This window comes from Pinus tabuliformis, chromosome 8, assembly GCF_031772625.1.
Source record: "Pinus tabuliformis cultivar Carrire ecotype Pingquan chromosome 8, CPIR1, whole genome shotgun sequence".
Classification (NCBI taxonomy): domain Eukaryota; kingdom Viridiplantae; phylum Streptophyta; class Pinopsida; order Pinales; family Pinaceae; genus Pinus; species Pinus tabuliformis.
Window position 1 is genome coordinate 755521491 of NC_142294.1, and position 11320 is coordinate 755532810.

Consider the following 11320-nt stretch of genomic DNA (forward strand, 5'->3'; position numbering starts at 1 on the left):
CTGCGCGCGGGGTTGAGAACAGCGCCATCGTTTCCCGTCTGATCGTTTGCACCGGAATCCTGCCAGCAACTTCCTTTCTGCGGTTGCCCTCGACTTCTTCGGGGACATGATTAAATTCCGTAAGTTCAGAGCAAAAAAAGGCAACAGATTGTACTATGGAAATTGGGATAGAAACCCTTATTTAACATTTAATTGTCGGTTGCATCCGGGTTCTTCTTCCATGGCAACCAACCAGACAGTCTGACCAATCAGGATTACCCAATAGTTGCGAGGTTTCCTTTTAGGGGTTACTTTTGAGACTGGAAAATATCAATTATGGGTTTATTTTGTTAACACAATAATAATTCAGAGTTTTTTTCCTAGATTGGGTGATGGGTATGGGTATGGTTGATTTACGGATTAATGTGGGGTCTTGTAATCTCACTTGTTAAGGCATTACGTTGTGGTGATTTAAGCCTATTGTGGCACAAGACTTAAGCCTATTGTGGACGTTGTGTGGTATTGGCGAAATTTCACTTTTCAAAGATACTTTTATTTAGAATATGCCTACAATTTTTTATTAAGTGTTCCTTTTTTTAATTATGCAACAGAAATAACATCTAGTCAATCTATCTTACTTCATTTATATTCACTTATTCAATTATGCAATAGCATCAATTTCAATATAAAACATGACAGTAATACGATATCGCAATTATGACAGTGACTCAAATCTACGATGGGAGGGGGCAACTCCCCAAAACTATTCGCCCCAACTTTTATTAAACTTCTACAAAATATGATATAACAGTGTTTTACAACATACAAGTGGTGTGGCAATTGCCTAGTTCAAAGCAGCAAACTCATCCACCCAATCTACCCAAGTCATGCAAGCCTTCCCTGCACGTTTTGTCCAAGTCGTGCAATCCTGCCTACACATTTTGCCTAAGTTGTGCAGTCCCACCTACGTTCGACCTGCCGAGAAACCCCAACTTGTCTACCCATAACAAAAAACCAACACGAGCCCAGTCATACAAGCTTGTTGGGTGAGCCCCACCTTGCTCTACGCCCTCCTTGTTGCATCCTCCTGTAATGTGTGAACTTCTGAGTTTCTACAATATTGCAGAGTCGCCCCTTAGTGTGACCTTCGGCGATGTATCTTCTACTTGGTCAAACTTGGTTGATGCTCCTTAGTCGAATGTCTTCACTTGCATTTATACATGTCACACCTCCTTTCTTTTCATGGGTCGATGCCCCTTCATCACTTGAGCCGACCTTTAAGTTTTTTCAAACACCCCTAGGCCGACTTGCCTACGGGGAGGCGGGCACCCTTTGATGGGTGGGTGCACCCTTAGGTCGACCTGCTTATGGGCAGGCTAGTGCCCTTGCTGGGCGGGCGTGCCCCTGCTTGGGTGCTTCGTCTTGCCTTGTCAGTCGCTACCTTGTTTGTTATGTCATGTCGTGTGCTACCTCCTTACTTGCTTGTCACACCCGCTTGCTTGCTTCGTCTATTGCTGTCGCCCACTTGCCTTGCACGTTACGTCTCGGCGCTTGGGTGCCCCACCTTGATGCGGGCATGCCTGTGGGCATGGGTCCACCGAGTTAGGTTGTCACTAAAGTTTGTGACGCACACACTTTCCTTTGCATGCTCTTCGTTCTGACATGGGTAGACGCTCTCCCAAACACCCTCCGCTATACTCTGTTGTGTGGGTGAGCGCGCCCTTGTGTCATGCCCACTACATCTCGCCCAACACCATGCCTTGTGTGGGTGCGCCTAGGGCGTGCTCCCCTCCAACTCTCATGCACACTAAGCCTTCTATCGACTTGGGCGCCTCTCCTCCGTGTGGGCATGCTCATCGCACCTCCAAGTCAGCTTTTCGCCGCTCCAAGTGAGTATGGCCCATAATGGGTGCCCATTGACTTTGGTGACAACTCAGGGCCCTGACACCATCAGCCTTTCGGACGAAGAGTAGGGGCGGCATGGCACCTCACCTACATGCAACATGGTAGACCCATTGACCTTGGTGCCAACTCGGGGCCCTGACACCATCAACTTTTCGGACGAAGAGTAGGGGCGGCGTGGCACCTCACCTACATGCAACATGGTAGACAATTTATTTCTCACGCATGTGATAGTGAAGTTGGTGGATGATAGCTCTAGAAGGTGGTGTTTCGAATTCAGTAGAGTTTGTATGGGGGTTTTGGGTGCACCAATGTCAAGGGACTCTCTGCAACTCCAAGGGAGGAGCTCGTTTCAGTGACTGTGAGTTGTTTAGAGGCACTGGAGGGTGGGTTTTTAACATGTTATGGCAAACCCTGGATTGGGGTGTGCACAAACTATAGCAAAAGTTAGGACCTTGGCATCTTCAAGGGATATGCGGCTCTAAGGCGAGTTAAAGAGGTGTCCTAGACCTTAGTTCAATGCATGCAAAAAGCTCAATGGGAATCTCCCTTGGTTATCATGGTAAAGTTTTTTCTCCTTGTTAGTGATGCTAAGTTCTCCATCGAGTTTGTTATCTGTGGCCCCCCTGTTGTCTGTGAAACAAAGTGTTAAAAGTCTTGTTGGTATGATTTAACATATGGTATTGTAACAAAGCCTATTTTAAGGGTAAAAATATTCATCGTTAAGTAAGGGTGAATCTCCATGGTTAATAATCTTATTACATGTTTTTTTAAATATATATGTGTGTGTGTTTAACTCAATCTTAATTATTTTTATAATTAATAATAATATTAAGGTTATAATTTAGTTTATATATATATAATCTTAACAATGTGAGATGTACTATGAAATAAGTGTTTTGATGTTTATCATGGATTCATATTTATCAATATTTATTAACCATTTAAATTATATTAGATATTAATATTGATAGTAAAAATAATAGTAACAATATAGTAAAAAAAAACAATACCAATATGACACTTAAAAGTTTTAGTATGTTTATTGCAATTATTAATGATATGTAACAAACATTTAAATGTACCCATACATCAACATGTATGAAATGCATAAGGTGTACAAATGAATACAACACATTGTATATTTTTAGCACCAAATTCCATGCTTCTTATTTACTTATTTTGCAAATATGCATATGCAACTTTTTGTATTTCTTTGCATTATCACAAAATCAAATAAATTTTATGATAAAAATGATTTTTATATTTTAATTAAAATGTTAGGGCAAAATCATTATAATGATATATTGTAATGTTGAGGTAAATATAATAATTAATTACTGAATACAATATGAAGACAAATTATGAAAAATAATGTTGGTGGAAGCAATGTGATGAGATAGAAACGGTAGGTTTTGGCCACAAGAATTTAGGGTTGTTTAAGTAATTATTTTCCATCAAAATGGTGGAAGTGGTCTAAGGGTTCCTTATTGACAATTTAGAAGACTCACTTTTGGAGAGAGATATATCCCTGCATCATTTAGGACCCTCCACTAAGGATCTAACCAAATGGATTTGTCAACTCTATGAAGTGGATAGTGAAGTGGCTAATTGTTGTTTGGATAGCATTCAATCCCCTCACAAGATAGCATATCTAAGCAGATGTGTGAATGATGGTCTTTCTTCTAATTTATTTATTGATTTAGAACAGGATGATGTTGGTCATGGCACACTTACTCCGTGTCACTTATGCATGGAAGATTGTTAAATTCTTGACCATTGGAGGGAAAGCTTTCAAGAATGAAGTCATTTATTCTTACCTATTCCAAAACAGAGTTATAGAATATTTGTCAATTTAATGGAGCAAAGGTATAGTAAAATTCAAAGTTAGTTCTTTCAATAACGAACCTCCTAGAACTACTTAGGGATTGATTAGAGGTGCTTTGATTTTGCCTCTACTAGAAGGTGGTTCTTGTGTGACTCTAGGTCCTATGAGGGGTAAACTATTGAAGAAATACATTAAATCCAAGGGCAAGAGCATTTCCTCAGTAGTTGAAGAGGATATTAGACTCGAAGAGATCATGCATCTCAATGGTCAATGGAGAGGAAAGACATAGAAGTTATTTTGAAATCTCTCAAGTGCTCAAATTTGGCATTCTTATGCCTCAAACCCTGGTATCCCCTCTTTGATATGAGGAATTATTCTCTAGATAAAAATATCAATTAGGTCAAGTTACTAGATGTTCCTCTCAAACAGTCAAACATTTCAAGCCTTTAAGTGATCCAGAATAAAAATGGGAAAAAACTAGATGTATATGACAAATTTATAGCTTTAGTTCAATGTTCGATGGCTTAGGTATTAGTGGATATGGATTTGACGGTGAGTATTTTCGAGTCTACTAATTTGGTTTTAGAATCCTAAAATCTTATGCAAACCCTCTGTTACGTAAATGTGCCTTTAAGATGTGTTAGGTGCCATAGGTTTGGTCACATTATGACAAATTGTGATTTTTTTGCTTTAAAGAAAAATTGGTCTATAAGTCCATGAAGGGTCCACTTCTCATGTTAAGGACCTACAAGTGAGAGAAATTTTTTTGGAGACCCACATTGAGAATGTTCCAACCATTGAAAAATAAGGAGAAGAGGACGTCCTTTACTTGCCTTCCTAGAGCAAGAGTAACAATGTGGAGGGTTTAGCGGTGAGTTTCGCTGGGTGATACCCACGAGATGAGGGTTCAAATCCCATTGAGTATATATTGACCTGTTGTGTCTTGGCTAGAAGAGTAGGCGACCCCATAGAGGACGTCTCGGCTCTTGTTGAGGCATAAGTTACCTGCTATTGTGCGGCTTGCAGGTTGTTGCACGTAGCCTAGGTTTATAGTGGCAGCCAGTCAGATTTGATCCTGGGTCTGTTCAGGATAACTCTCACCAGTTACCGATTATCCTAGATTCAAAAAAAAAAAAAAACAATGTGGACCTCTCAAGAGTAACAAAAAGTTAATTATTTATAATTAAGTAATTGGAAAGTTAAAATTTACTAGATGAGAGTATTTTTTTCAAATATATAATCTATCAATGAAAAATGGAAAAGTGAAAAAATTACTATGTAAAAATTAATTGAAGAAAGTGATTTATAAATTTAATGAATCCAGACTAATAGTATGAACATTAAGATTGATTTCATCTATAATAAAGAAAACAATATATAAATTAAGATAAGGAAACAAAATTTACATAAAACAATATATAAATTAAGAACAATATATGATAATTATCCAGATTTCAATTAGAATTATCTAGGGTATTTGAGTGAAATCATTGTTATCTTACTGCATCTTTATTTTACTGGTTATTTTTTTCCTTCAATTTCTTCTCCCTCCATCGCTTCAACTTCTTCTCCCTCCATCGCTTCAACTTCTTCTGAAACTTTGCATTGTTCATACCACAAGACTCACAGAGTTCATGCAACTCATCAACGGTACCACGGAGAACGTGGTAATAGGTCTTCATATCTTGGAAATACTGCGACTGAGACCGCTTCAATTTCCGTTCTCTCCGCAGCAGAGCTTCAGGGCATTGCTCCTACCCAGCAACGCGTCATGCCAGTTTTCAGCTCAGGCGCCAGGAAGGGGTCATGCCATCTGTTACCTCCAGCAGCAATCAGCAGGGCAACATGCCATCTATTTTCCGTTTTCTCGGGTGGATAGGATCCTTCCTCACAAACGTGACAAAGATACAGCTGACAAATCTCAGTTTTCTACGAACACTCCCAATTGACTTTTCGGAACTTAAAATCTTAAGGCATTTAGATCTGTCAGGCTGCATTCATCTCGCTAGACTACCCAATTCCTTTCCTCAGTTACTGCAACTTCAATATCTGGCACTGCGAAACTGCAAGAATCTTTCTATACCAGAGGATATTATGGGAGAAATATCCACGCTTGAATATGTTGACTTCCAGGGCTGTGCTCATTTGGTGCAATTGCCCCTCGGAATGGCCCATCAAACGTCCTTAAGATACCTCAACTTAGTCGATACTCCTCTACTCCAATTGCCCGAGAACTTAGAACTACTGGACAAGTTAGAACAACTAAGCATAGGAAGTACAAATTTGACAGAGTTACCACGTTCTGTGGGCTCTTTGGTGCACTTAAAAGAGTTGATTCTCATGGAATGTCTCAATTTAATGTGCATCAGCGCACCTAATATAAACCTGACTTATTTGGAAAGGTTAGAATTGTATCAGTCGAAAGTGCCCATCTTACCAGCACGAATTGCATCGTTGAAACATCTCAAAGTTTTGACTATATACAGTTGTCCAATAGCCAAGTTTGACTTTACTGCTAATAACAGTTCCATGGATACCTTGAGAGATTTCACTTTGAATGACACATCCCTATCCAAGATTGACATTCCTAATAGTGCTTGCCCCGGGCTTGAAATTGTTGATCTTGCATGTAACAGGAACCTGATGCAGGTTCAAGGCTTTCCATCAACACTTATAAGACTGAACCTGGAATGTTGCTCAAAATTGAAGACTTTGACAAATCTTTCAAATCTTGTACACCTGAAATTCCTGACTGTAAATGGGTGTATTGAACTGGAAACCCTGAATGTTGAAGGTTTGAGGTCATTGGAAGAGCTTAGAGCAGAGGAGTGTTGGAAGCTGCAGAACATAAAGGCATTGAGTCAACTGAAAAGGGTCAATTGTCTCCAAATTTCAACTCAGATTGGAACTATTTCCCATTCTTCGGTGAGCGTCTAAAGGATCTCTAACATCGAACAATTATTCATTAAAAAGCATAGCTGTGTATGCCTAGGGAATAATGGATAATAAGCTATGCCTATCATAGTTTCAATTTGAAAACAATACGTTTTATTTGTGCTGTGGATTGTTGAAGTTGAATTGGGGTTATTTGTGCAGACGTCCAAACATCAACTACCATATATAGTGAAAAATATGATATTAGATTTGAAGAAATAATTCCTTTCAACTTAAATCAATTCATTGTGATTTTCTTTCAGATCTTTGAGAAGGCATTGCGTTCTGAGGAGACTGCGCGGACTGTTGGAGAGCTGGATGCTACAAACACAATTACATCTCCTTTTGTGTTTCAAGAGGTCCATAGACATTTACCAGTGTTGATGTGCTTTATCACCACGAACATGGGGAGGAGTGATAGCTTTAGTGTAAGTTTTAGACAGAACACACGTCGTGGCCAACCTGAGGTGTATGAAACCGTCCGTGGGAACGGATCAGGTGGGAGAATGTTACATATATATATGTGGAAAGAAGACTCAAAGTTATTTAAAGATGAAAATTGCTACGACGAGGTCGTTATTTATCACAATAACCATGGCTACGATGGCAGTTGGAATGGGAAAAAATTGGATGCAGGGGAAGTTGATAAGGGATGGGTAATGGCATATTCAAGTGAAACCCAGGTTTCACAAGTTTGCAACCAAATCATGAGAGTCTGTTTGGGATGAGATCACTGTAAATATATTTTCAATTGTATAATGATACAATTACTGAATAAATTTTAATTTTAAAGATTTTATTATTTGGTTGTGTAATCATATTTTATGGTTTAAAATTAACCATAATAACTCACATGTTGAAATTTTTTTTACGCCTTAAGGCGTTTCCTTCTGAAATCAATTCTCCCAACTGCCTTTCTGTCATAATCCTATCGATTAAATGTTTTTTGACCATCAGATGTTACTGGGTGCATCGACCGGTTCTGTGGCTCCGCTGGATGCAACGAATCGGTTCGGTGGCTCCGCTGGGTGCATACAAAGTGGTGGCCGTGGGCCGACCGCGTGATCAGATCGGCGATATAGTGGAAATATATGTGTCCACTTACAGGTCATGGCGTAAGTGAGAGTCATGGCATTTGGCCCTAGGCCTGACATGAAGGTCGGGTGAAGCATCTTATGCATGTCTGTTTATCTCTATGTTCTCTTTTTCTTTGATTCTGGTTATCTGTAAGATTTCTCTTGTAAACTGTTGAATAGATGCAGCAGGTATTTTTCTTTGGTTTTGGTTATTTGTGAGATTGCTCTTGTACATGGTTGAATAGATGTAGCAACAGATCTTGTAACCTGTGGGTATGGATTTTCAGAAATATTTAAATGTTTAAGAAATGAATTTTACGTTTGACCATTCTTAGTAATCCTTAGTAATCCAGTGATACGGTGTTGCTAGAATCTGGAAAATGGTTAAGGGGAAGCCGTGATAGAATCTTGAAAGTGGTTAAGACTCTGGCATAATTCTTTCGGGAACTTAAATTATTTCTCATTCCCAAATTCATGATAATATCTTTACTATTATCGTATCGTTGAAATATTAATACCTGTGCTGGAACTTCCTCCCCTTCTTTTGGGCTCATTTTTATTAAAATAACAATATCTACCTCTATATAATCTGGTTCAAGAAACAATTACCATCCATTAAGCTTCATCTTCTTCTTTTCTCTCAGTGTTAATTATAATTATAATGGGCGAGCACGAGGAGGTCCCTGAATGGACCGAGTTGCATGACGATTTAAACTACAAAATACTGGTGTGGCTTCCAGTGGAATATATTTGTAGATTTCGCAGCGTATGCAAGGAGTGGAATGCTCTCCTTTCGTCAACCAAATTCATAAGTACATGGGGAGAAGCGGTCCCCAACAGTATGCGCTAGTTCTGCAAAATGCCCAATCCAAAATGCCTAATTGTTTGCTTTTCTGCGGAGGTCCCTGAATTGACCAAGTTGCCTGGCGATTTAACCTACAAAATACTGGTGTGGCTTCCAGTGGGATGTGTTTGTAGAATTTGCAGTGTATGCAAAGAGTGGAATGCTCTCCTTTCGTCAACCAAATCTGCTTATCTCTGTGCTCTCTTTTTCTTTGTTTCTGGTTATCTGTAAGATTGCTCCTGTACACGGTTGAATAGATGCAGCAGCATGTATTTTTCTTTGTTTTTGGTTATTTGTGAGATTGCTCTTGTACATCGTTGAATAGATGCAGCAACAAATCTTGTAACGTGTGGGTATGGATTTTCAGAGATATTTAAATGTTTAAGAAATGAATTTAACGTTTGACCATTCTTAGTAATCGAGTGATACGGTGTTGATAGAATCTCGAAAATGGTTAAGGGGAAGCCATGATAGAATCTTGAAAGTGGTTAAGGCTAAGGCATAATTCTTTCGGGAACTTAAATTATTTCCCATTCCCAAATTATAATGGTTATATATATATATATAGTTGTATGCCAGAGGAATCTGATAATTCACCTTAGTGAACTTCTAGGTTTACCCAGTCAAGAAGAATTTGGATTTCTCTGTTTTCTCAAAACTCACAGTAACTCCATCACCAATTATCATGATAATATCTTTATTATTATCATATCTTTGAAATATTAAGACCTGTGTTGGAACTTTTTCCCTTGGCTCGTTGGGCTTGATTTGATCGAGTAATAAAAATACACAAAACTTGTTGGCATTTGCCATTTTGGCCACTTGAACTAAGTGGCTGAGAATATTTTTGTCTTTCTAAGTTTTCACACAGGGATTTTTTTGATAGAAACAATGGAAACATCTAACATGTATCTTAAATTGCGAGATGTGTAATTCATTAGTTTATGGCTTATTGGACTCGCCCACATAGATCTTAATTTTAATCGTGCAACTATTTGTAATGGCTTATTCAAAACATAAAACTCAATGCAAGAAATCCACTAACAAACACAAGGTAGAAATAAAGATTTATTTTAGAATGCTATATGGAACTAATGTTAATTGAATTCTATATGGAACTAATATGGAACTAGTGCTAATGATCGTTGGAAATCATTGGAAGTAGAAAAATTTAATGTACCCTAGAAAATCAACATGGTTTCAGGGCAGAGTTGAAGATCTAATAACAATGAACATGGTTCAGAGCAGGGTTGAAGATCTATCTGTAAGATTGCTCTTATACACGGTTGAATAGATGCAACAGCATGTATTTTTCTTTGTTTTTTTGGTTATTTGTGAGATTGCTCTTGTACATCGTTGAATAGATGCAGTAACAGATCTTGTAACCTGTGGGTATGGATTTTAAGAAATATTTAAATGTTTAAGAAATGAATTTAACGTTTGACCATTCTTAGTAATCCGGTGATATGGTGTTGATAGAATCTCGAAAATGGTTAAGGGGAAGCCATGATAGAATCTTGGAAGTGGTTAAGACTAAGGCATAATTCTTTTGGGAACTTAAATTATTTCCCATTCCCAAATTGTAATGATTATATATATATATATATATATATATATTGTTGTATGCCAGAGGAATCAGGTAGCTATTAGTGAACTTCTAAGTTTACCGAGTCACAACAAGAAGGATTTGGATTTTTCTGTTTTCTCAAAACTCACATTAACTCCATCACCAATTATCATGATAATACCTTTATTATTATCATGTCTTGGAAATATTAAGACCTGTGTTGGAACTTCCTCCCTTGGCTCGTTGGGCTTGATTTGATCGAGTAATAAAAATACACAAAACTTGTTGACATTTGCTATTTTGGCCACTTGAACTAAGTGGCTGAGAATATTGTTGTCTTTCTAAGTTTTCACACAGGGATTTTTCGATAGAAACAATGGAAACATCTAACATGTATCGTAAATTGCGAGATGTGTAATTCATTAGTTTATGGCTTATTGGACTCACCCACATAGATCTTAATTGTAATAGTGCAACTACTTGTAATTGCTTATTCCAAACATAAAACTCAATGTAAGAAATCCACTAACATACACAATGTAGAAATAAAGATTTATTTTAGAATGCTATATGGAACTAATGTTAACTGAATTCTATATGGAACTAGTGCTAATGATCGTTGGAAGCAATGCTAACTGATCATTGGAAGTAGAAAAATTTAATGTACCCTAGAAAATCAACATGGTTTCAGAGAAGAGTTGAAGATCTAAGAACAGTGAACATGGTTCAGAGCAGGGTTGAAGATCTATCTGTAAGATTGCTCTTATACACGGTTGAATAGATGCAACAACATGTATTTTTCTTTGTTTTTGGTTATTTGTGAGATTTCCCTTGTACATCGTTGAATATATGCAGTAACAGATCTTGTAACCTGTGGGTATGGATTTTAAGAAATATTTAAATGTTTAAGAAATGAATTTAACGTTTGACCATTCTTAGTAATCTGGCGATATGGTGTTGATAGAATCTTGAAAATGGTTAAGGGGAAGCCATGATAGAATCTTGGAAGTGGTTAAGACTAAGGCATAATTCTTTTGGGAACTTCAATTATTTCCCATTCCCAACTTATAATGATTATATATATATATATATATATATTTTGTTGTATGCCAGAGGAATCTGATAGTTCACCTCACAGGTAGCTATTAGTGAAATTCTAAGTTTACCCAGTCACAACAAGAAGGATTTGG

At 37.8% G+C, this 11320-nt stretch overlaps 1 protein-coding gene across 1 annotated transcript; it reads left to right on the plus strand.

The window, feature by feature from the left end:
• The first annotated feature begins 5479 nt into the window (after nt 1-5479).
• LOC149237787 (uncharacterized) lies at nt 5480-7442 on the plus strand. The gene is made up of 2 exons (XM_089366875.1): nt 5480-6634; nt 6907-7442. Exons 1-2 carry the CDS (start codon nt 5516-5518, stop codon nt 7369-7371), a joined length of 1584 nt encoding a protein of 527 aa, XP_089223001.1. The 5' UTR covers nt 5480-5515; the 3' UTR covers nt 7372-7442.
• The last annotated feature ends 3878 nt before the right edge of the window (nt 7443-11320 follow it).